Here is a 27,915-nt window from a genome sequence, read left to right as displayed (position 1 = left end):
ACAGTACATACCATACCATTAAACACATGGTCTATAAGAGTAGAAATACAGTATAAAATACAAAATTATTCTGAAAGTGGAAAACCAGAGAAGGGAAAATACACACATTTCACACACGTATGAAGCATTTAAATTACACAACAGCAAAACCACTAGATCATAAAGGCGCTTGGGGGTGTTTTTTCTTTCACCTTGAGTATGCATATCAAAGCGTATCAGTCATTACCACATCTTGTTTATAACGGAGTCAGAGAGGAGCTGGTGTGATAACAGTCAGTCGCTCAGTGGAGCCTTCAAAACAGTCAGACCCCAACGGAGTTAATTCCACACATATCACATAAAGGACGCATCATCCTGGTTGACAAATCAGGATTTGTAAGTGTGAGTGCGTCAGATGATGGAACAATAATCATCAGAGGCAAAAGAAAGGAAATGAAACTCAAGATGGAGGCTTCAGGTATGTTCTTTACATACACTTTCCCAGTTCTAATATGAAATACCAGCATCATCGCTGACTGTTAAAGAGTCAGAAGAACAGGTGAAGGCACAGATAAACAACGGGAGTGTTGGTGATTTCTGCTCAGGACGAGTAAATACAAACTGGGGTGCTTTTACAGTGATCACCGCCTCATTAGGAGGGTGTGACGCACAGGATGTGCTCGGACACAGTGATGGATGAGCGGAAAATACAATGGTATGCATGAGTGAACCGTGCGCAGAGGAAGTAATGGACAAACAGTAAATCCTCACCCCCTCACATTCTCAAACAGACACAAAACACACTCTCTCTCTCTCTCTCACACACACAGACACACACACACACACACACACACACACACACACACACACACACACACACACACACACAAACTTTGATTTTATAGTATAGTACATTTTGTATATAGTACAAAAATATAAATGCCCATTACTCGCAACACAAGGTTTCAAAAATCAACATTTTAGGGCTCGACCCCTAAACAAAGGATCAGCCAGGTGTCCCTTCTTCTTCAACGTCATTTGAAAGAGTTTTTCTAAGCTACATGAAATCGAGCATCAGGGGATGAAATGCACCAGTGGCAAAGAGCGTCAGAGCTTCCAGGCTGCACCTTCAGATATGAATCAGACAATACGTTTTTGGAGCAGACAGTCTTCACGTCTTTATAAATGAGACACCTGAAGGGCGACTGTACCGGCTGTCCAGTAATGTCTCGGACCTGCGCCGGCACTGGGTTACAGGAGCGACACAGCCTCCAGGTTCTCTTTGATTATCGTGTCCATAACCACCTGGAAGACGACCTGGATGTTGGAGGTGTCTGTCGCAGTGGTGAAGTGGTGGTAGATGAGTTTGCTGGGAGTAGCGTTGAGCGAGACGAAGGTGGCGGCGATGAAGCGGGCAGACGAATCCACATCGCAGTCTGCACCTGGAGGAGAGATGAGGAGGGGGGGGGACCAGACTTTATAGTGAAACATCTGGCATCTGGCCTTTTCACAGAAACCTGAATAAGTGTGATTCTAAGATGTGTATTAGACCTGTGAATCCCAACCAGAGGTACTAAAGATAAAATTAAAAAATGTCTGACAAAATTACATTTTTTACATATTTGTGTTTAGGAGGGTAATAAACACACAAATAGGATTATACATTCTTGTGAGGCTGAGCTGTAGTACATTTATTGTCACAATAACCCATAACCTACCAGCTACGACAGGCACAGGCACATGCGTCACACCAACCTGAGTTGGTTGTCACACCCGAACACATGAAAACTAGTTACTAAGCAGTGGTGGAAGAAGTATTCAAATAATTTACTTAAGTAAAAGTACACAAGTATTATCAGTGAAATTAAAGTATCAAAGTAAAATGTCTTGTTCTGCAGTAAAATGTCCCTTGTGACTAATACATTATTAGATTGTGTATAATGCATCAACGTGTAAGTTCCATTTTACTGCTGTAGCTGGTCGAGGTGGAGCGTTTATCTACTTCAGATACAGTAGTTTATTCCAGTGGTTCCTACGGGTCACAGGATAAATCGAAGGGATCGCGAGATGATTTTTATTTTTTAGACTATTTCTGTAGTCTTTGTTTTTTTGGTAAAATATTGGATAGTTTGTGGTTACTTAAATGAAACTATGTGAAACATTTAGAGAAGTGGAACTGCTAACAAGTAACAAAAAATTGCCGGTGCAACACAAATGTCTTCTTACTTTATAGTTTTATTTTTTTTAAAAGGTGCATAACAGTGACTAACGTTTCGATGTAGGGTTACATCTTCATCAGCAGGCTGATCTCATAAAGTGGCATATGTATGACACGCCAATTCATATGCCATTTTGGCGTGTTATCAAGACGCATAATCGCTTTTTAGCGTGTTTATCAACGCCGTTCGGCCACCATTGACCTACATAACGTGTGAATTTTCGCCGTAGCGAGTAGTATGAAGGGACGTAAGTCCACAGATGGCTAAAACACAGGACTTTCACCCAGGAGAGTTGGGATCGCGTCCCGCGTGTGGCGTTTTTCAGCCGTTTTTTCTTGTGTTACTAAAGCCTTTCCCAATCTTCTTTTCCTAAACCCAACCTTTTATTTTATTTTACACGCATGTGACGTTCTTGTGATAGTACGGCATGTTCACGATAGTATGGCACGTTTGCGATAACACGCAACGTGGCAATGCCACGTGGTGTGTATGTTTACATCCGCTGTATACAGTGTAGACATACACGTGGATAGCTCAAAATACATACAGATAACACGCCATTTGGCTTTAGGAAAGTGGCGTGTATGTTTATGCAAAGTCATGATGATGTCATATTGACTATCTTGTAAATAAATTGTCCAAGTATGTTGGCTTGTTTTATAAGATCAGACATTTTCTTCCTCTGTCTGCCCTTCTCACATTGTATAAAACTCTCTTTGAACCGCACCTTAACTTTTTGCAATGTGATATGGTGTAACACTTTCGCCAGCCATCTTAAAAAACGTATATCTTTGCAAAAGAAAGTCATACGGGCTCTGTCCTGGTCAGAGATAAATTCCCCCACCAAACCTCTATTCCACCGTTTTGAGTTACTAAGACTGACTGAGCTAAATGAATACCATAATGCCTGCCTTATGTTCCAAATTGTCAACAGGCTGAACTCTAGATTGAGTAGGCTAGTCTTGTTCCTATCTCCAGCCCCCAGCATACCTACCAAACGAGAATCAAACCATTTATATCAGGAAAATGTCGCCGCCATGTGCGCGCCAGTATGAGTGTTGTCTGTAGGGGGCTGCAGATCTGGAACGGGATTGATGATGGCCTCAAGGTGTTGCCCTTTATCTCCAACTTTAAAAGACAACTAAAAAAATATTTCTTATTAACCTACATCTAATTTTTTTCATGGACTACTGGGATGTATATGTATGATTGTATGTGTATGTAATGTTATGTATGTACTGGTGCGCCTCTCGCGTGCATCTAGTCATCATTATTTGTGGTAATTGTGTATTCTATAGTTTGTACCACTACTTTTTATTGAATCATGGGCCCACACCTATAAGCTTTTCTAGCTTCTTTGGGGGACCCATTCACTCTACCCAATTAATCTTGTACCCCCCCAGCTGTATTATTGTAATGTCTCAAGTGGTATTGTGAATAAAGAAATGAGAATGAGAATGAATGATGCCATGTTGTCATCAGAGTCCTTGGAGAGAATGGGCAATGAAGCCCTTAATAAGAAACATCAACAGGTGTGATTGTGCGTAAAAGGGACATTGACTGCCTGAAGATACATCCATCTCAACCAAGGTGTTACACTCATTAATCAGTCATTAAAGGGGAAATGCCCACAAACCGGTCAAAAGTGATTAAAAACAATGTTGATAGGTAACAAGCATAAAATGATCACAATACAATGGGAATAAAAGTATATTCATCTTAAATACTATACTTTAACATACTTTGACATTAGAGAAAGCAAGTTAAATTAAATTCTTCATTTAGACCTAGAGGTTCTATAGTGCCGAGTGTATGTATCCAAACCACCCCTGGATGGGGGTGTGATTTTCTCGATTCCCCAGAACCTCAGTGATGCAGGGGAGCCTGCATTGCCTGATTGGCCTGCTTGTAAGGCCTAGCCATAGCATATGTTAAGGGTTCTGGGTACGAATAGCTGTCTTATGTTCACATATCCTTAGTTTGAGTTGACATTTTGTTTGGCCTAGATAAGCCAGTCCACAGGGACACTTTAGAAGGTACACTACATGTGTACTGTTGCGATTAATAAATGAAGAGATGGAGTATTTCTTGCCAATGCGGAGATGTGAGAATTCCTTTGCTACTTGCAGGAACTGCTAACAACTCAGACATCCGTAACGCGACAAGAGGCCAAAACTACAAACAGTACTTAAATGTAAATGTATTTTGCCACTTTCCTCCACAGTTACTAAGCAAGCAGAGAAGTACAAATAGAAAAGCTAAAAGTAACGGAAAGGGCTCAGACATCCAGCTCCTGCCACTCCAAGTGATAGTGATAGTAATAGGAATGCAAACCTGAGCGAAAATACTGAAAAAAGAAAACCAAACTGGAACATCTTTAATTTTAGGATCGTCTTGTATTAAAGATTTTTTTGTAAAAATATAGACCATTTTATCATTAATGGTATTATATAACATCTAGTTTAACACATTTGGAACATGACGGGTTGGTTTTGGTGAAGTTGTACATAAGCTCATCTAACAGGGCTGTGAGGGAACATCAAATGAAAAAGGTCGGGAGCCACTGCATTAGACTAGTCATCATATCTGCGGTCAGTGTGAAAGTAGCCTGGATCAACAGAACAACAGAATAGGTCTACAGGACAAGATTTGCCACTTTACAACAAGAACCACCTCCAAGCTATCATGCTAACGTTACATGCCGGAGATGCCAAGTTTTGACAAAAATTTGGATTGTGCAACAAGGCAGGCCTGCTTGGTCCTTTCTGGGTAGGACTGTTAAGATTTACAAATAATGTTTATAGCATTTACTCTCTAACTGGAACGTTTTGGGAACGATTGGCGATACACTGGTAAGAGCAAATTATGTTTAACCATGTATAGCCAGCTAATTTAAATAGCTCACATTACCGTATTGTGTGAACAGTTAATTTCATATTTTATGTGACATTTTCTTTTGCCCGGTGCAAATGTTTCACCAAAACAAGTTCCTTCCCGAGGCCATTTTGCAGATCCACCGTCACTGCGTCCGGAGCTTAACGCTGCCAAAGACGATTGTGATTTGTTAAAAGAAATGCAAAGGGGCGACCTCCAGCTCACCCAGTAAGAGCGTGCACCCCATGTAGTAGAGTTTGGATTTTCTGCCTGAGCCGGAACTTGACCCGACCCGGCCAATATTTTCCGCTGCTATCCTCGGGCCGGGCCCTTGATCAAGCATTTGTGTTTTTTTTAATCATTACTTTATTAGCCTAATTCGGTGGGGATAAAGTTATGCCTCTCCAGCTTCCCAATTTTTTGGGCCCGATTTAAGCTCTACCATGTAGGCGGAGTCCTTTGCAGCGGCCCGGGTTCGAATCCGACTGCGGATCTTTGCTGCGTGTCATCCCCCATCTCTCTCCCACCTTTCCTGTCTATCCACTGTCACTCTGAAATAAAGGGAAAAAAGCCCCCAAAAAATAATCTTTAAATAAATAAATAAAAGAAATGCCAGAGCAACAACCCAGAGCGTTTTTTTTTTCATCCTATCCTTGAATGTATCTGTGGTGTAGCCAGACCTTAGTCAGCAGCGCTGTGGAGATGGGAGACTACTGTAGTGTGAATAGACGCTTGCTCTGCTGGCTGACTCCAATGACTAGAGTTTTTGCATTTATATTGACATTTAGATGAGAGCAGAGAGGACACAGCTCCTCTTGAGCCCACTGAGACATGGGGAGGGAAACGCTGAGCGGATGAAAATCAGTGTGTGTGTGTGTGTGGGATTATTATCAGTCTTTGTGTTTATAAGCCCCTAAACTGTTGACACATTTTTATGACTGAAATTGTAAGTTTTTTTTAATTCAATAACTGGTTATTTATTTTAGCTTAATAGCATTCAGAGATGTTATAAACAGTCACATCTTTGAATTGTGAATGGACATCTCTGGATTAGTGAGGTGAAATCTTTGTGTACAATTGATATTTTTTCTTTTTCAAAACAGTGTAATATTCATGATGCTTGGACATATTGTTTGTTATGTGTAAGGACAAATGTCTGTTTCGTGCAACAAGAAAGGTGAGATTTAATGTTTTATTGTTTTAAGGCCTACACGTTTTAGTACAACTTCCTTTTCTGATGAGTTCTGGATTTTCAGAAAAGTTTTAATTCAACTAAATGTAGATAACTGAGAAACTAAACATTATTATCTTTGTAAAGGTACAATTTATGGCTTTTTTGCTGTATTTGATTGCATTAGATTTTGCGCGCGTACCTAATAAAGTTTATATGTAAGAAGTTGCGTTCATGTCTGACAATTGTTTCACCACTGCAGCTGCATTTTTTATGTCTTATACATCCATGTGGGCACTCGTACGTGAAGGACGCAATAAATGAAACTAACATAAGTCCTACCTTTAAACTGTGGCAGGTATAGCCGCAGATGTCGCCCAGAGTGTAAAATCTTGTCTTGAAAAAGGTCTATCTTGTTCATGAATAAAATCTGCAATACAAAACACACAAAAAAACATCAAGCTGAGAGCACTCATCATAAGTCAAAGGTTTCATCCCAGTGGAAAAGGAAAATCAATCTGGAGGATATTGAGAAAATGTTAATTCGATTTGGTGACTTCTTCAGCGCTGCAATAACTAACTGAATAATGAAACAAATCAGTTTTTATAGACACATTCATTGTCACTTTACACATATTTACCTAAAATGTGAAAATCAATAGCTGTGTTGATAAAAGCATGGGTGATGATGGCTAATCAATGACCTCCCACTATCACTCATCTTTGTGCAATCGATCACTTATGTAGTCTCCAGTGCAGGCGCTCAACAACTATTTTGATACATCTCTGTCTTTCTCTAAAGTCAACTTGTCGGCCGCCACCACATTTCACAAGTCCTTTCGGCTTTGTAGTCAACCAATTAAAACTATGACCAAGTTTTGTTGTTTCTGGCCCGTTTGATCACACACACACACACACACACACACACACACACACACACACACACACACACACACACACACACACACACACACACACACACACACACACACACACACACACACACACACACACACACACACACACACACACACACACACACACACACACACACACACACACACACACACACACACACACACACACACACACACACACACACACACACAGAGAGCTACACCTGGGTGTGTAATTATCACTGACCAGCCACAGTGAAGAGTTAATTGAGGTGGAGGTTAGAAATGTTCCTCCTACGTTAAAAAGGTATCATTAAACACTTTTGTTTAATGAGCCTGTTAGCCACGTTAACATGCAAGCCCACACACAACCCTGCACATAAACAAGTCACAGACATTTAATTGCCCATTTAACTCTGATGAAGCCCTAAATAAAAAATCTTTATGGTTTTAAAAAAAAACATTTTACTTAAATAGATACTTTGGTGTAACAACTTTCTTGTTAAGATATTTCTGTGTCTGTGACGAAACACCAAGCATAAATTACTCATCCTCACAATCTCAATTATATCGAAACTGAAATGTGCCTTTGTTTGGGTAGAGATTGGAGTTTTTATAAAGGCTTGTCATAAGTGTTAAAAAAAAATAGTGTTTGAGATGACGGGCTTCTGGAGAAGTTGCAGAAACCACTGCAGAGTCAACAGCAGGTGACACACGCTCCAACATTCAGTGACTTGTGTTTTTTAGTGGACTTTAAATGCGAGTTAAGTGGAATAAATTGAACAAGCCCGTTACGCGCTGGCTTTGATGTGATCATTTACTGGAAACGAGAATGGAAAAACACAGAGGGGAAAATGTTGCATTGCGAAAGCTCACCCTAATTATAACTCGCTGTTAAATTACGAGTGACAGAGGACTCAGAGACAAAGGACAGGGGCTGCGCCCTGTGTGTGTGTGTGTGTGTGTGTGGAAACAGCATTAATCAAAACACATTAGTGTTATTCTTGTCTCATGGTGTCATAGAGAATAAATGGGGAGCAACAAAAGAGTTTGCTTGTTTTCTCCTCCACTCATCCATCAAGATAAACTGTCAAACTGAACTAGGGTTCCCACCCTCGTCAGCTGGACCCTTTTTTGTTTTGTGACATTTAAATATAGCTATAGCTTGCCAGTCCACGTCTCAGGATGAGTGGTGGATAATTTAACCACAGCAGAAGTTTTCCACTTGTAGTTTCTACTAGTCTCTCTTTTCCAGAATTGATTAGAAGATGAAATAGACAGATTCAATAAGTATTTAACATTGTTGTTCTATGCCATGGATTATGCTGTAACCCCCCAAAATTATTTTGTGACCACCCAGAGCAGTGGCTTTCAACATGAGAGTTAGGTTTGAGGGGCCAACACAGTCAATAGTTGGGGAGAAACTCAGCAAAGCTAACACAGATCAATTAATAAATCATCTTTTACAGTATTACTTCTTGCAAATTACCAGGAGGCTTTGTTCTTTTTTTTGTCTTTAGTCTTAAAAATAATTTTAGATTACATTTGTTTTACTGCATCTTTCCTCCTGAGGTGAAGGAAGTGAGGAGGAGACTGATGAATTTCTCACCATGGATGTGCTGCGGAAGAAAACGTTGTTGCAGATGCAGGAGAAGAGTTTCAGGCTCTCCTGAAGACGATTCTGCAGAGAGAAGACAATAACACCATCAGATAGCTGCAGAGGAGCAGACACTTAGTCCTTTTTAAAACTTGGTCTATGAGGACAAAACGTAATCTGATTGGCTGAGATCTAACAAGTGGTCATTTGTGAGGGAGTGACTGAGTAAAGTGCGAACCACGGAGGGGTCTTCCACCAGGGTCATGTCGTAACCGCTGAGCGACACCACGAACAGCACCGCCCTGACGTCCTCGAAACAACCAATCCACTTCCTCCGCTCTGTTCTCTGGCCTCCAACATCGTACATCCTGTACACAGGGAGATGGAGAGAACAAGGTTTGACAAATGTCCGCAAAAAGACGAACTGTGGACGAGTGAGAAATTGAGCTAAAGAAGGGGAAGTGCAGAGAAAGGGAGATAAAAATTAACGAAATAGAAAACATGCAGGTTAACCCGTTCTGGCTCATCAAAAAAAAAAAAAAAAGTGTAATTAATAACAATAATGCTTGCTGCATCCTATTTAGGTATGTCACATTCAGGGCCTTGTATTGTACGTGGCTCACTGGTATGACTTACTGGGACACTTGAATATATAATATCATTAATTACACCTGTGCTATTTCTGCTATGACAAGTCCAAATGTCGGCTTTAAAACTAGGCTTATTGTTGGAATCCCTGCTAATAGGGACATGACAAAAGACACACACGCAGAAGAGAAGAAAATCAAAAGGCAAGTAACAACGAAAAGCTGTGCATGTGTAAAGGGATAAAATATATCCACACTGTGATTCTGGGCCCAGGTGCTATTGATTTAACAGGGTGACACACTCCAATCACGCACGCACACACGCACACAGTAGTGACTCTCACACCAAAGAGAAGGCATTTTGCCCATACGCTTTCAATATGACAATTTCTGACCTCCCTTTGCTGCTCAGGTAACAAAACAGCAGAGAGATTTTCTTTTCGGTCTTATTTTGGAGGCAAGAACATTACATTATTATTACACATGGATGTATAGGTAAAATTATAAAAGACATCGTCCCTGTGCATTTTTTTTTTTACTACTAAGGGGGAGAAAGTTAATCTATCTATCTATCTATCTATCTATCTATCTATCTATCTATCTATCATCAGACAGTGAAGGCTGCACTGTATTCAAACTATATATATATATATATATATATATATATATATGTATGTATGTATGTGTATGTATGTATGTATGTGTGTGTGTGCGCGCAAGTACTGTATGTGACATGAAATCTCATTGTGACTGACATGTCCTTTATCAGGATTCAATTTCCAGTAGAAAAGTGTAAGGCTGTGTTTTCTGTGCGTTCATGACCTTCCATACTGATGGTACAGCCTACTGTCGTACTGAGGGGTAACTCTAATCAATGACAGATTGTATTGGTTTTGGATAAGGTCAGATATTCCTAAAATATGCCATTTACACTCATGCAGACACACACACTCCTCCTTCCTTTTTCAATTTTTACCAAGACAATCACAACATTTTCCCCGAGACAATCACAACACAGCAACACAAAGAGCGTAAAGGTCAATGTCAACAGGAATAAGAGCAGAAAAACAGAGAGACACAGATCTGTTCATCCCACTTCACCCATTTTTAAAGCCAGATGTGCCATCTCCCACCTTCCATTTGAGCATCCTTCACGCTAATGCAGCTCTTTATTGAGAGGGGAAATGAACATGTGGAAACACAGAGGCACCAAGGTGAGATAAGATTTCCGATAGAAATTTTCCATGGAAATTGAAGGCACAGACAGGACATATCAGTGAAGCCAATGCTACATTAGACAAACCTACCCGCAAGCACGTGCACAACGTCACCCTTATAATAACACACACACTCAACGACAAGTACTAAGTCTGTTCCCTGCTTTGAAAGTACACTCAGAGATACACACGGACTACAATCCTCTCATGTCATATCATATTCAATCAACTTCTGCTCCCAACAACCTGCCTTCAAAGGAGCCAGAAAGGACAGCCATTTTGCAACTGAAAACTGAGCAACTGAGTAAAAACAGTTAATAACTGTTAATTACTTCTACTTTCCAAAACCAGTTAAGCCTGGCCAAGCATACTACCGACGTCAGAAGTAATCAGTAGGCAGTTTTGAGAGTCTACAGCAATGCAAGCGGCTCTGTAAGGCTGTACTTATGCAATATATACGTTTATTACAACACAAATCTGATATCAGAGAAGATCATTTTACAGCACGCATAGACAGTCATACCAAAAACGTTAAGAAAACTGACATTCACTCAGCCCTATACAGTGTATCCCTCATTTCACGGCACCTTGGAGGAGGCAAAACAATGTGGTGTAACCCTTTGTCCAGACTTTACCACTGGAGTTGGAAACATCATCCCAACGTCCCCAAACCAAAAGCAAAGCCTCCCAACATAACGCATGGCAAGATCGAGAGCAAACATGTTCCAGACTTTGACCTCATCTGTGTAAAGGAACACTTTTCTTCTTCTTTTTTTTTTAACATCACACCCCTCTTCAGTTGACATCATCCTTTCCCATACCTGCCCTTCTTGCCCCATAATGTTCACCCTCATCTGCAGTGTTGTAATTGTAATTATAATTATCAGAGCAGTTGATATTAATGGTGCAGGAAAAGACCCAGATCGTTATTACACTGATGGGTCAAAGGTCAAACAGGGTGTCTGTATGCAAACTCGGCTGTGTCTGGGTGTAAATTTGTCACACACACACACACACACGAAAGATGATGGCTTGATGTCATCCATGTCACTGTTGATTAAGTGTTTGAATAACGAGACGACCATTAGTCATCCTCTGTTGGAAAGATGAAAACTGCAATTCAAATGCATGTTCTCAGGTGTTGCAACTCCTTGTTACCCCCCAAAAAATATTATTTTATTTCAGTTTTGATCATATGAATTCTTAAAAAAAAAAAAAAAAAAAAAAAAAAAAAAAGGAACCAATGCACTTCTGTAAACGCAGAAAAATAAATCTCAAACCCTGAATTATCGGTAAATTAGTCAGACCAACTCATTCACTGATTATACAGTTTGTCTACTTCACCGTCCCACGCAGTGAACATACACATAATGCACAAAGCACAGATGAAAAGAAGTAGAGATAGAGCAGGATAGCGGGAGAGTCGTGTTAGTGGTTCCAAAACATGTAGCGCACAACTTCCTGTGTTACATCTAAGCTATCCTATGAGAATAGTTAGACATTTTGCGAAATACACGTATAGGATGACAACTGATATCACATTATTGTACTGTGTGGGATCATTACGTTTGCCTGTAGACGGTATTTAATGTGAATTATGCAAATCATGAACATTTGGTCACATTCATTATTCAGCAATGTATTCCACAGAAGGAACTTAAGTTTGATGTTATACAGTGAGAAAGCCTTGTACATTGTTGTTTTAATATTTAATTCTGGGTTTACTTCTACATGGCAGATTCCTCACTGACGAAGCAAATAAGACACACGACTGATCAAACGCAATATAAGACCAAGTTGATTTTTATGCTTTCAGATATAGTGAAGAATTTCAAACTATTATTTAGGCCACTAGCAATGAATACTAAAGAGTTTGAAAATATAATGATATATCAGCAAATATTTGTTTTTTAACACATAAAATAAATAAACATTTTCAAAAGGCATTTAGGACAAGAACACCCAGTTTTAAAATCAATAAATTTTTTTCCAGTTCAAAAATAATAGTTAGATGAACAACTCCCTCCCAAATCCCAAAACAATGCTAAAACTCAAATTTGTCATTCAGTTGACCTGATGCACATTGACAAAAAGATTCAAAAAAGGTCCTGGCTAGAATCAACCTGGGGATAGAATGGGATACATGCAATGCATGATAGACCCCTCAAAGCCTAAGGCCTGCATTTTTAACATACTTTAATTTGTGACTTGAAATTGGAGATTAAGCACAGAAAACACATCCTACAGCAATATACTGATAGAGCGAGAATAGTTTCAAACGGTAAAGTTCAACATAAAACAATTCTTAAAGATATTAAAATAGGAATGCAGGGTGCAGATGCTGGCTCAGAAACCTTGAGTGTAAACCAACAAGAGGTAGACAGCCGTGGAATGGAGGACGGCAGTTTCACATTGTGTTAGCTACGTGCAGCCTTAGTATTTACAAAATGAGACCAAGCTGGAGCAGAAATCTCCATTTAAATTTAACCTCTGAAGTCGCTGCTGTGTTCCTAAACCTCTGCTGAATGAATTCCAAAAACCCAGTGTCTCTATGTATAATTAAGGAAATAATTTATTAGTTTGTAAAAATACATACATGTCTATGTCTGAATGGAAAACCCCATGCTCGCCCTTTCTGACAAACACAAACCATATACTTATCCAAATCCCTTTAATATCTTTTTTGTGGCCAAGTTTGAAATAATTACATCGACTTATGCTAAGCTCTTCATCAAACCCAAAGGGCTTGAACTCTCAGACTTTCTCTCTCTCTCTCTCGCTCTCTCTCTCTCTCAACCCAATTATTTATCTCCTTAAGAATTCAGGAAGATAAGAGAAGAGGACATGTGAGGGCAGGGAGGCTGGGCTCCATCCTGCAGCACCACCTGGGACTCTACTCTCCCCTCTCAGCTCTAACACCGTCACCATCACAATGTTTCACAAAAAAACAAACACACAAACAAATGAAAAAGGTGTCTTAACGGTGAACAGTAAACCGTAAGACTGCGAGGAAATGGCAACATTTATCTGCACAGGATAATGGATACCGTTATCATCAAAGCGCTTCTTCGCTGTTGAAAAACTTCAACTGTCAAATCCATTTAAATGTGTTCATGCCATTAAACACACACACACACACACACACACACACACACACACACACACACACACACACACACACACACACACACACACACACACACACACACACACACACACACACACACACACACACACACACACACACACACACACACACACACACACACACACACACACACACACACACACACCATTTAGATGTGACACAAATGTCCCGACTCACTCTACAATGTTTATATGCTAAACAGAGATCTTATGAAAAGCTGAGGTAATGTGTTTTATTATTGAAATTCCATATATGATTTAATATGAAGCACTGAAGAAAGACAAGTTGTTATTGTGGTACAATGAAAGAGGAGGTGCTCCTTAGGTAGACATAACTAAAAAAGAAGAAAAAGGTAATCTGATTTTCTTTAATTGATAGACACACACACACACACACACACTAAAATGTGTGTAGTGCTGAATATTTCTTTGTTAACCCTCCATGGCTCATTACTCTTCCAATAAAACCAAACTGTGGAAAATCACCCACAATCCTTCATGCTGCCGCTATGCCCCAACACTTTTTATACCAACCTCTTGATTTCCACTTCCACAAACCACAACTTTTCAGTGTCAATTTGTCCAGTACAGTCCAGGTTTCAGACTAAATATCTGCAGAACTAACAGCAATCCTATCAGACTCAGTTGTAATTAGTGTTTAGTGCTAATTAGCAAATGTTAGCATGCTAATACGTTAAACTATGATGTGAACACGGTAAACATTATACCTGCTAAACAACAGCATGTTAACATCAATCATTGTGAGAATGTTAGCTGCTGACGCTAGCATTTTAGGCCAAAGCTCCACTGTGTCTAGGTACTGTTCAGCTCCAATTCTGTCAGGGATTTAATTAACAGAATTAGTTCACTATATAACCCTACAGCCACTTCTTTAAAGTTAATGTTTGGTGTACCCAATTTCCTAAAAATCTACTTGTACTTCAGTTAGTAATTTTACAGATTTTAATATCTTTATAAGAGCTTTTTAATTCCAATGAACTGAACCGTTTTTAAAATACATCTCATATTTCTAAACGCACATGTCAAACTCTGCCACTAACCAGTGATGTGTACAATAAAAAATTTAAAAACATTTTATTCTAAAATCCACTTAAGTTGGGAGTGAACGCTGGGACAGAGCCTTTCTTTTGTTTATTATTGCCTGATTTAGATGTAATTTTGTTAACATTTTGCACAGTATGTCCTTCACCTAGAAACAATACAAAAACTTCCTCAGCTTATAAATCTTTTTACTTGCAAAAAAGAATAGCTATTTCTTACAGACATTTGGCAACAAACATGTTTTTTTTGCTCCCCCTAGCTATCTATTCCTGTGGCACAACGTTACCTTCAAACTAATCCTTATATGGAAGATACTTCTAATAGATTCACACATTCCAGTCCATCTATTCCAATAGTTAAATCGGGAGCCCCCCTGCTCTGTGTCTCACACCTACATCCCCAAACCGGAAGTTCCTTCCTCAGCTCTTCTAACTCTCACAACTTCCATTGTTTACAAACAATAACAAAAACATTATTTTAAAAAACTGACAAAAATGAGCCTAGTACAACATCAGCTGATTTTTCTTTGATCCTCGTCTGTATCAGTCAGGCTGCACATAACTCAAGTTCACTAATATCTATTGCCCTGTCATGACCATCAGCCGCTTCAGGAAATGAGTTTAGCCATTGGAGGATGATAAAGAAGTTGGTATTATGTGACAACGGCTCACTGATCAGAGATGAATATGGTCATCTGACATCAGCCTCAGGGGCTCAGATACCTGCCCTCTGCTTCTCCACTGATAAGACCGAGCCACTGATGCTTTTGAATGCGTGTGTACGCAGTCAGTAGATGAGTGTAAAGCCAAATGATAGGTGTGCTATTGACGTATCGAATGAAGCCGCCCATCTCACATCTCAGGCCTATCACATTGCTGTAGACAGAGATAAGAGTGTCAAAGAAGCTAAAGAAGTGAAGTGAGTTGGTACGACAGCCACTTCTGGAGAAGTCAAGTGCAGACCTGCAGCTCTGACTGAGTAGGTGGTTATAATCAGCCTCAGTCTGCAGGATTTTACTTAATAAAGAGTGAAAGGCGTCTACCTGAAAATAAGATGGTTGACTTTGAACTGGGTCTCTATGACGCCGGTCGTCCTCAGTCGTACTCGCAGAACGTCTGTCTCTGTGGGCACGTAATCTGGAGACGTGATGCGGGTCAGGTTCTCAAAAAAACTACCAAATGAGGAAGAGGAGGCAGAGAAAGAAAAGTGAAAAACAGAAGAGAAATCAGGGGGGGGGAATGAGAGAGAAGAAGGAAAATTTTATAACCTGCGGACAAACTTGAGATCAAAAGAGAATAAAATCAGGTATCAGTTGCAGGTGTGTAGACTTGACATTGTGTGTGTATGTGTGTGTGTGTTGGGGCCATCAGCTGCCAGGTGGCGGGTATAGTGTGCAGTGATAAGGAGCCCCAGGGGCCGCAGCGGCTCATCATGATGAATATTCACACGATTTACCATAATAACACACTGAGGCTAAGCTTTCAAACACAGCTTAGCTATTAACACAGCTAGTGTAATCAACTGTATCATGTGTGTGCGCGCTCCATGAAATGTGATCTTTATACACACACACACACAAACACACACACACTGACGTCTCCACCTACACCTGAACTGACTGTGACATTCTCAACTAGTCATCCTGAATTAGTTTCTTGGAACACACATCCTGCTGCTTAAAGTAAAAAACACACTGCCTACCGGATGCTGCACAGTGCAAGTGTTTTGTACTTCTGTCTTTGTGAGGACCATTCTGCGTTTTAGAGAAAGGGCTAGTTTTTTAGATATTTCCCTCAGGAGTTGGTAGAGACCAAAAACAGAAAGCAAGTGTAGATATGACAGGTGGCCAGAGAGATGACTCCAAAGCCACATGAATGATCATGTTGCTCCATAACTGCTGAAGGAATCAATAAGCAATGGTTTGATATGTGAATGTAGTGTTCACAATTGTTTTAGTCATCTCCAAGAAGTCTAGCTTTAAGGTCAGAGTCAGGTTTAGTCCAAAGGAAAATCTTATTTTTCTAACTTTGCCTATTATTTCTATTTAGTTAAGATAAAGTTCTACTTAAAGTAAGTGAGATCGTGGAAGACGACAATATCAGAACACAAGAGCTGGATGGACCAAGAAACACAAGTGGTCAGACAATTGAGAGGTTGTAAAAAAGGTTGTAAACAAGGTGAGCACACCTGAAATGTCTGTAATAATCTCTCATTGCACAGGAAGTCTGGGTACAACTACACAAGTAAAGTAAGTAAAAAAAAAAATAAAAAATCTTTTATTTTCCAAACTTAGATAAAAGTTTAAACAATGTGAGGGTTTGTGCAATACAGTCTTATGATTATTACTGATAATAATGATGGCCTTCCTACATGAAAAGTTGTACAAGACTGAAATTTCCTTTAAGCTAATTCAAGGGTCTGGAAAAAACATTATGTCAATACAGGTCCTCACAAGTACAGAAGTATTAACCTGTGTGTGTGTGTGTGTGTGTGTGTGTGTGTGTGTGTGTGTGTGTGTGTGTGTGTGTGTGTGCCTGAGGAAAGCACGGAGGGTGACGGTGATGTACGGTGGCTCTCAGTGGGAACAAGGGAGGCTGTCGGTGTAGATAACCCCGGAGCCGAGGCTTCTCACTGGGGTAGAGGATGAGAACAGACGGCCTCCTGGTGGGCCCTGTCTTACTTCTGCGTTACACACGCCATCTCCTGCTTCTACACTCTTATTTTCTCATATTGTGTCCGCACGCATTTGTCTTTTTCTTAAATATTAAACATTTTTAAACATTCTCTGTAATCATATTATTTATACGTCTATGTATGAGCATTTCTTTGTGTCATTGTGTGCTTTGCTCGCACAAAACCAAAACAAACTCATGTGTGTATTTTAAACATGTTATATAGATGTATATAATAGCCTTGGAGGTACATGTAATTACCTCCAAGGTTTGTCTCCCTCCCTCTTGTCTTTCCACTCCTGAGACTCTGATCTTTAGTGACAGCGAGCACACGGCCGAGCACCGGCTGCTAAGTCTAGTTAATTAGACCCCTGCATCTCCTCACCACAACATGACTGTGTGCTGGCGGAGTACTCACTACAGCGCTGAGTCATTGAGCTCGTACTCGTATCCTCGGGCTGCCGCCACCCTCACCCCCTGGTCGGCCAACAGACAGGACAGGGCGTGGCCAAGGAAAGGAAACAGCACCTGTTCTTCGTCAAAACACCGTCCACATGACAGGACAGTATGAGCGTGGACCTGCAAGAAGAGACGGAGACAGATATATGGATGGATGGACTGCTGGTCAGGGAGGAGTGAAGGCCAGATGGAAAAAAGGATGGGAGTCTCAATGACAAGAAAGTTTAAAGTTTGTTAATCAATACAGATGCACAAATTAACAGATATGCACACAAACGCGTGATCACACACACACACACACACACACACACACACACACACACACACACACACACACACACACACACACACACACACACACACACACACACACACACACACACACACACACACACACACACACACACACACACACACACACACACACACACACACACACACACACACGGCATTTAATAGGGGAAATACTTTGGTCATCATCTCCCGGCAAGACGTGCTGAGTGGGAGGATAGAGCGCCGATAACTTTGACAGTTAAGTTCAAATCAAATTGAACATTGCAATCAAACCACCCACCAAGTCAAACTTTCTGCTCACTCTCATGCAAACATAGTGTGTGCGAGTGTGTGTGTGTGTGTGTGTCCGCATGCAGCATCTGTGGCTGCAGTGCTGAGATGCTGCTCTCTAGAGGAGATCTGGGTGCAGTGCAGAAACACCAGCAGCATACAAGTTCATTTGAACTGAAGAGGAGCACGATGATAAATAGAAAGACAGCGGAGAGACAGACAGGTTTTGAGAAAAAGTCTAATAGAAATGAAAAACACAAAAGGTACAACATGCCAGACATGAAGAGAGACACAGAGACATGCAGACAGACTACCTTGTTCCTGTTGTTAGCCAGGTTGATCCGGAGGACACCCATGCCGTGGAGGACAAACTTCATGGAGGTCAGGAGGTTATCCAGCACTGCAGGCTACCAAAGATTAAATTCATAAGTTAAGTTTATGAATAGCCATGGCAACGGGAAAAAAAGCAAAAATTCTGGACTGAACAGGGGGAAACAGCTTGCCTGGCTCCGTCCAAAGATAACATAACCAGCCTCCCGGCACTTCTAAAGCTCACTAATTAACCTCTCGTTTGTTCAATCCGTACAAAAACTGAAGTGTAAAAATGACACATTGAGGTTTTACCTCAATGACCCTCAAATTGTTTTTAATAAATCACATTTAAGATGGCTGGCCTTGAACCACCAACACAGTTGTAATTACTTGCACTCCTTTTCGGTGCACCTCAAATTGTACATATACATAAATACTATGTGGGGCAGAGTGTGTGTGTGTGTGTGTGTGTGTGTGTGTGTGCGCGTGTCTGTCTATCACACCCCATGGATAAGCTATCAAGTCCTATTGAGAGCATAGGAGAGTGAAACTCATAACTCTGTTTTAGTGCATGGAAACCTTGAGACTTCAGTGACTGAGCAGACTGACTCTTGCAGAGAGTTGGGAAGTGTGTGTGGTGTGTGTGTGTGTGTGTGTGTGTGTGTGTGTGTGTGTGTGTGTGTGTGTGTGTGTGTGTTACTCTCCGTCATTCTCCTGCAAGCTAAAGATAAGCTTCACATTCCATCACGATTCTATCACGGTCTGGTCACTCTTCTGTGTCTGTGTGTCTGTGTGTGTGTGTGTGTTTCAGTGTCCAGACGGAGATGTGTTGCTCTGCAAGTGAAATGTGCGAGATGAGATAACTCTGAGATTCATCTTACGAGGAGAGCCGGGCTGAGGGCTGCGGACACCGCGGCATTAGGGACAAATTAGTCTCTTTCAGGAGAACCTTGGCTGACAGCGCGGCATCGATCTGTGTCAGAAATAAGCAGCTTTGTGCATTTGTCTCCCTCTGCCTCATCATCACTGTCATCTGCTCACATGCAATTTCAGATTAACAATTTGTTACATCATAATAGCACATTCTTATAGTCTCACAAACAATAAATACTGTTTTTTTTAATGGTGCAGTTTCTATGTTTCATGACCACAAACGTCACTAAAAATAAGACAGTTAGTGATACAGGGGTGATGGCAGTCTTAAGGTTTAAGAAGTTCATCAGTGCCCCAACAAATCATAAACTCATCTGAAAAAAACTCTGGCAACCAAAAGTGTTTATGAAGTGGTCTCTGCTCTGGTTATAACAATAATGATAATAATGTCATTAGTAAAAACTTTGTCACACTCATGGACTCAGGACTAAACAATTATCCCTTCTGATAGACCTCTGCTCAGGTTGAAGATCAGTGGAAATATAAGAATAGAGGTACGTGCCGTCACATCTGTGTCCCCCCTAATAACTACAGTACTAGAAAACTACAGGACAGTAAAACTAACCTGAGAGTAAAGGATGACGTCAATAACGGCCAGCTTATACTGAGAGGAGATCTAATCAGGAAGCATAAGGCCGGCAACAGACTGGATGCATCGCGTGAGCGTGGCGTTTGTGGATTTTTCTGCCTTTACACACCAGAAACGTGTCTGACGCGGCGCTGCTGATGCTAGCCTTGTCTTTACACATGTGTTTCCCATTGATTTGCTGCACTCAAGCAGTCGTATACTTTGTTTATGTTAAACATAAATATATACTGATTTCATTACAGCCAAGACAACGTCAGCAGTATTGACGGCAAAATAGGCTACAGAAAATATTTTGTTCCGTATTGACAGGTGCAAAATTTTGTATTACATTTATATCTGCATTTATGTCAAAACCTAGAGAGTGTCAAACATCAACATGTCATTTATTAATATGCATTTGTGTCAAAATGACATATAAACATCTTTTCCTATTCTATTTAACGCTTCCAACACGCTTGCCTGTCACGTGAAAAATAGGCGTCGGTTCTATTTCTAGCAGGCACGCGTTTTCGGCATGCGTGTCATGCAGGCAGTGTGTAAACTTGTTAACATGGGAGCCAAAATAAAAAACGGACACGCCACGCAGCTGACACGCTCATGCGACGCATCCAGTCTGTTGCTGGCCCAAGTAAAAGCACGAGAGTTATTGCCTCATTCAAAAAGTATAGCAACCGATGGCCGGGTTAGCTCAGTTGGTAGAGCAGGCGCACATAAATAGAGGTTTACCCCTCAACGCTGCGGGTTCGACTCCGACCTATGGCCCTTTGCTGCATGTCATTCCCCCTCTCTCTCCCCTTTCATGTCTTCATCTGTCCTGTTGAAATAAAGGCCTAAAAAATAAAATAAAAAAAGTATAGCAACCCTTAATGTGGATGTTGTTCTTGCACTTCTGACATTGGGTGCCTCAAAAGGCCCCGAATCTTAGTGTCCATTCTTGAGGGGGTTCACAGTACAGAGTCATCTGCGCTGACCGCCACTTGAGACTGCTTTAAAAAGGGCGAACTGAACTACCAACAAATTCCAGCCCAAAAACAGTTATCTGAAAGTTACCCTGTGGAGTTTTTAAACTTATGAGTGGGTCCCTGTTTTGTTTGTATCATTCATGAGGATGCCCATGCACGAATTGTGGGCGGCACAATTCATATTCTGCGATCGACAGTTGCAGCAACGTGCCAACAAACATAGCAATGCAACATGGATGTAAACAATACAGGATTGAACATATTTTTAAAACTTATCTGCTTTTCAAATGTTTTATAAGAAAGGAAATACACTCAACATACTGTATAAGATCTCAAGGATGCACACAATTCATTTTGGTGAAAACACTGAATGTAAACACAACCTTCCTTTGTTTACAAGAAAACTCCACAGGGCACCTTTAAAGCCCAAATATAATGCACACCAAGTGTTAATGAACATATAGCAGGCCCACACAACCCCAACATTTACCCTTGAGTTGAATCAACTTTTTCTTTTTACAAACTCAGCAAAATTGGAGCTTTGCAAGCACCACAGAGGCAGCATTTATTGGATATATTAAATTGTTTTCTACTATATACAGATGTTGATAATCCATCCACCCCCAGGATTTAAGCAAGATTTATGGAATTTAATTACTGCCCCTCTCGTGTCCAGTTGTAACCTCGTCTCTCCCTTCAGTTGGTTCATTCTTCTAACCTTCCCTCCCTCCACCTTTGTCCTCCATATCAATTGTTTCCCATTTCCTCCCTCTCTTGACTCAAGGCTTACTTTAGTTTTGTGTTGACAGTAAAGGTGGGAGGCACAAAGAGAGGAGGGGGGGGCAGGGCTAAACCCCCTTCTACATCAGATACTTTGTGTGTGTAGAACGAGTCTTTGTAGCGGTTTCTCTATATTCTGCCGGCTACATTACCCCTAACGGTCAAACACTGCCCCCCACACACACACACACACACACACACACACACACACACACACACACACACACACACACACACACACACACACACACACACACACACACACACACACACACACACACACACACACACACACACACACACACACACACACACACACACACACACACACACACACACACACACACACACACACACCCCCGGGGCCACAGGTGTGTTGTTGTATGGTAATCTGAATCCACCATGAGCTATACGTCACCTCTCTAGAAAAGTATAGGGTAAAAAGACACCAACCCTGCGTTTCCACCGGGGTGTGTGTGTGTGTGTGTATGTGTATGTGTTCATCAGGTTACAAGGAAGTCCAACAGACAGAAATCTCTCACACCTTTCTAACCTTTGTTTCCTGCTGGTTATTAATAATCCTACCACCACCACCACAGTTTAAAGCATTTAAAGTGTGTCAGTGAAGACGTTACAAGTTTATGCGAACAGCTCATATGGTATACTGGTTTTATTTTGTTTTTATGTTTGCGCTTCTTTTCTTTTTTTCCTTTTCAACATGCTTTGTATATACAAGACCGAAAGATGCACGTAAAATAGTGGTGTCTTGTAATCAACCCACGGGATGGGCCAAGTTTTTGGCATGACAAAGAAATACAAATATATGAATAAACAAACAACCGTGTAATCTCCAAATCCATTAAGATACACTGAACTATTGTTCTTGTCCAGCTTGGTGTTTGGATCGACTCCCCGTACGCAATAGCAGTTGTCTTGTGTCGGCGCAACAATTGGTACAATACAAATACGCACACACAAAAACAAAGAATGCAGCTGAACTGGCGGCGGCCTGATATTTAATCATTAACCACAGACTGTTCTGCTAACAATGTACTAAGAATGTGTGTGTGTGTGTGTGTGTGTGTGTGTGTGTGTGTGTGTGTGTGTGTGTGTGTGTGTGTGTAGGTTTGAAGCTTTATTGATTTCACAAACCAAGAACCTCACAGCCGTTCCAGGTGAGAAAACTCCCAGATTCATCGCATTTCTCAAGAACCTTATCCTTCATACAAACACCTGAATCAACAACAAGATCCCAGGCTGAAAAATACAACTTCAGTACAGAAATGTTATCCATTGCCACACACCCACACCCACACCCACACACACACACACACACACACTTTTGTTGACATAGAGTTGTGTGATTGAAAGAGAATGAAGGGAAAATCTCAGCCTATCCACAGTAAAAACAACACCATGGCCTCAGGCTGCAAATAAATGAGGGATGAGACAAAGAGGAGCCCCCTTCCTACCTTTCCTCCCCTTTTTTCTCTCAAAAAACGGTGGCCTGTCATGGTCCTAATGCAATACAAACCTGGCTGGCAGGGCCACAAAAAGGCCAGACAGAGAAATTAAGAGATAGGGTTTTCTTGCTGTGCCTTCAGGGAAAATATGAGAGAATGGATAGCATGGAAGAGGGATAACCTGTTCAGTTCAGTCCAGATGTTTACTACTGCAGTGGTGGACACTCAGACGCACGTGTGGAACAACATGCACACAGGCCTGATAACGAACAATGAGCTCATATGTGAGTGTGCAGGGACGGGCGTTTCTGTGTTTGTTGTGGGAGGTTGGGATGGTCAGGGAAGGGCAGGGCAGGTTTGTGGGTTAGTGTCATTTTTCCAAAATAAGGGCGTCACCTGAGAACAAAGGAAAACCCAACTGACAGCATGGGAAACAAAAGAGATTTGACTACTGTCAACACACACGCTTTGATACGTGTGTGCATGCTTGCACATGTAAAATATATTGGTGTACCGACTATATAGTAGTGTAAATGCAACATAAGGAGGTTCTGAAATCTATTGCGCTTCAATTGTTTTAAGCGCGTTTGTTGGTTTGTTTATTGTTTTTTTGTATGTCAGCAGGATTATGGGGAAAACTACTGGCCCAATTTTAATGAAACTTGGCGGAAGGGTTGAGCATGGGGCCCGGAAGAACCCAAACAAATTTGGAGCCGATCCAAATCACGTGGCAAATACACAATTATTTTGTTACAGGTGCAGTAGGTAAGACTTATAAATCTAACTTTCTGTCATATTTGCTGAAACGGACTCTATATTCGAGGGGGGGGGGCTGTAGACTCTTAGTTTCTTTTTTGATACTACAGTAGTGGCAACATAGTACCTGAGTTTTGGTACCGATACCAAAACAATTTTACAATAACATGTTTTTCTATAGAACCCTTCTATTTAACTCAACAAAATAAGCCAAAGTTTTCAAATGTTAAAAGGTTTTCTGAAGACAAGCGGTTGTACAACAACTTTGCCTAAATAAAATAGCTAACGTGATTATGGATTAGACCAGACATTTAATTCCAACACATTTCATTCTGTAGCAAAAAAAAAGTGTTGAGGTTTAATATCCAGCCCTCCTCTGACTGATAGAAGCATAAAAAGGACCTGCTCAGGGGTTATCTTTCTTTCTCCGGCACAGTCCAATAAAAGAAAGCATGACGCTTGTGTTGACAAGTGTGAACTGCAGACAAGGTGACTGTTATGAGACATGAGAGGCAGCAGAAGGAGAGAGGAGTGCAGAGAAGAGGGAGCTGGAGGCGTCTTTAATATCTAGGAATGCATTCAAACATCCCAGCTGCCTGTACAAACAACTGGGACCTTCATATGAGCATGTGTGTGAGAGTGCATTATCCTGACCAATGGCCAACTGCCAAAGTTTCTCACACACACACACACACACACACACACACACACACACACACACACACACACACACACACACACACACACACACACACACACACACACACACACACACACACACACACACACACACACACACACACACACACACACCTTTTGTACATAATGAAATAAAGTCATTCAGTCACTTTGGTATTTCAGTTTTATACTCGGTTTCACTAATTAACAGGAGTGTGAATTGTGTTTAGGTTGGTTCAAACTGTTTATTGTGTTTAGGTTGGTTCAAAATGCACCATGATCATCTATGAATTTGCCCTGTCAGTCTATTCCAGACAGTGCCAGGGGTGTTACTATAGAAGAGATATCTGAAGCACAATGTAGACAGAGAGAAAGGCTTTTTCTGTCATCACGTACTCATCATGTATACATGACAGAAAGGAGCAGGCAGGGAGAGAAAAAAGTAAAATATACAGAATAGAGGGGAAAGGGAGGGGAAAATAGGAGAGCAAAATGTGGTAAGAGGTTAAAGGAGGGGGATGTGGAAGAAGATAAGCCTTCAATAAAAACAAGCTGATGGGGTGAAGCTGGTGTTTGTGTGTGCGTGTGTGTGTGTGTGTTGAACCGTTTCCATTCTCCCCACCACATCCCAACCCCTAGTACAACGGAGGAATTTGGCTTCCAGTTGCTCACACACACATACACAGAAGGAAGAGCAGATGCGAGCCAAACCACTGCATACCAACTTGGATCTGACCCTCTGTATCATGAGAAATCTCAGTCCCCCACAGAAACTAAGTGTCGCCTTGTTTTCCATTTTATCTCCATCGCTGCCTCCCCATCTTTAGCTTTATTTTCACTCTCTATAATGCATCGCCGTGGCTGCAGCATAAACTGACCCCCTGACATCTTGTGTTAGAGTCAGGTATTTAACTAAGCTGTGATAACAGAAAACAAATGACATATTGATCAGGTTAAGTTATTTATCTGTTTTGTACTACTTCCTTAGAAGCTACAAGACACATGTGATTGTTATCCAACTCTCCTTTACTGGAAACTTTATGCCAAGCCCTCTGTATGCTAATAGGCTGTTATCTGATAAAAACATTAGGCAGGGTGAACCAGTCTCTTCAAGTGTGTTGTGTGTGTGTGTGTGTGTGTGTGTGTGTTTCCAACCTTGAAGCTGGTGAGCTCTTGCTTGGTGAATCCATTACTGTGGATGATCTTCATCTGTTTGACCAAAGTGCTTTTACCGCTCTCTGCTGCACCTGGAGGAGGTTGTTAAACGTGGTTAAACTGAGTCTGAAATGTAGAGTAGTAGGAGGTAAATCATAACAAACTGTATTCTATCTATCTATCTATCTATCTATCTATCGTCAGATTTTATCATTGAATTTGCAATGCTTTAAAGTAAACAGTGGATCTTTGTGAGTGTAACCAACATTGATGGTAAACTCTTCCAGCTTGGGGACTTTCGTGGCTATACAAAGCAAAATGCGTTGTTTTGTCATGTCATCTAATGAAAAAACATCCAGTTAGGGATCCAGGTACATTTGCAAGTTTTTCAGCACTTCATTATACTGTCTGGTACATGGGCACAGATATCTATATCAGGTGAGTTCTTATCAGGATGTTCAGTCATCAGTCTCACCTAGTAGGAGTATTTTAACCACATTCATCTCCCGCTTGGCGTACTCGTACAGGTCTCTGTCTATCTTGGCACTGTGTATCCTCGCCTTCTTCTCCTCCTCTGTAACTTCGGTACCGAGGCACAGTCCCATCCTGAGCACTCATCTCCTCGCCCGACCCGGGCCTGAGAGGAAAGACAAAAACAGGGAGTCCAGATTGGGGAATCAACCCGAGTTGGTTTCTACGCGCTGCATGCTCCGAGCTCTCCTGCTACTCCGTAAACTATATGTTTTTACTGTTAACTCTAGAGAAAAGAAAGAAAGAAAGAAAAAGTTCAGGCCATCTCCAAAACATCCTTCAAACTCGCAGAAGTTGTGGCTCAAACCGTCCGGACAAATCACATTTCACGCATCGCTCCAAGTGTTTTTGCTTCCTTGTCAGAGGCAGGTTTCATTGGTTGGTAACGTTTTTGCGACTGTCCTCAGTCTTGAAAACACCAAAGTGTTATGTCACTGTGCGCCACTGCGGTTCAAAATCTGCCCTGCCGCCTTGGCAAAGCCCCAGATATCCCCAAAAAAAAAAAAAAGTGCCTCCTCCCACTGCAGCCTACTGCACATGGGATAGTTTTGGACTTCCCTGGGAAGTGACGTGCCAGGGGGGGAGGGAGGGGGACAAAACTGCTCAATGCGCAATCTCACCTGTGCATGCTGAGAAAAATAAAATAATTCCATGTTGGAGGGACAGTGGTCCAAAGTAACAGAGTACATTTTTTCAATTAGGCTATTGCATTATAAAACAAAAAGCCCCCCTCTACTGAGTCTTTACCTTAATACTGGGACTCCTTCCAGTTTTGGAGCCACTGCATTTAGGTAATCCTCACCAAAATATTTAAATTTCATTATGACGTCTTAATGTCCAAACCCACAGCTTGCTGGCTCAAGAAAAGACAAAAAACAAAACACTCTTAGCTATTTCCACCTATTTCAGTGGTTGGCAAATGGGTCTCCTCTGGGCCCTTGAAATAGCCTGGCTCTGCCCTTCCTAGTACTTCCGCTCAATTTTCATTGAGAGGCCCCTGTGTAAAATAAATGTTGAGCTTGTTGTCTGCTATGTCCCTCAGCTGAGTGATACAATCCTTCCTGCAGAAGCTCCTCCGGGCGTTTACGCTGGAGGATTAAAGGCTCTTTGTGTTTGTAATGAGGTGACGGTTTGCAGTTTTTGTTCAAATCTGAGAGCAGCGTGAATGGGACGGGACTGGTTGGATTTAGCAGTTTCTGAGCGACTGTGGCCTCATTTCACAGACTCAGTGAGCTGTGACTATTTGCTGATCCAACAAAGATCTCATCAGGCTGCACACATCACGCTACTGCTGTAAAACAGACATCAGATG

General features: G+C 41.2%; 1 protein-coding gene across 1 annotated transcript; it reads right to left on the bottom strand.

Annotated features, from left to right (window-relative positions):
• Nucleotides 1-849: 849 nt before the first annotated feature.
• Nucleotides 850-27,141, bottom strand: gnav1 (guanine nucleotide binding protein (G protein) alpha v1). Its single transcript, XM_028598653.1, has 9 exons — nt 26,548-27,141; nt 26,073-26,164; nt 18,759-18,851; nt 17,840-18,000; nt 15,792-15,920; nt 8,975-9,104; nt 8,749-8,820; nt 6,586-6,673; nt 850-1,421 (listed from the first exon to the last, which is right to left on the bottom strand). Exons 1-9 carry the CDS (start codon nt 26,675-26,677, stop codon nt 1,231-1,233), a joined length of 1,086 nt encoding a protein of 361 aa, XP_028454454.1. The 5' UTR covers nt 26,678-27,141; the 3' UTR covers nt 850-1,230.
• Nucleotides 27,142-27,915: the final 774 nt, after the last annotated feature.

The sequence above is a fragment of the Perca flavescens genome, chromosome 2, assembly GCF_004354835.1.
Source record: "Perca flavescens isolate YP-PL-M2 chromosome 2, PFLA_1.0, whole genome shotgun sequence".
Classification (NCBI taxonomy): Eukaryota; Metazoa; Chordata; class Actinopteri; order Perciformes; family Percidae; genus Perca; species Perca flavescens.
The sequence above is the reverse complement of the archived record's forward strand: the minus strand, read 5'-3'. Positions and strand labels throughout refer to the sequence as shown.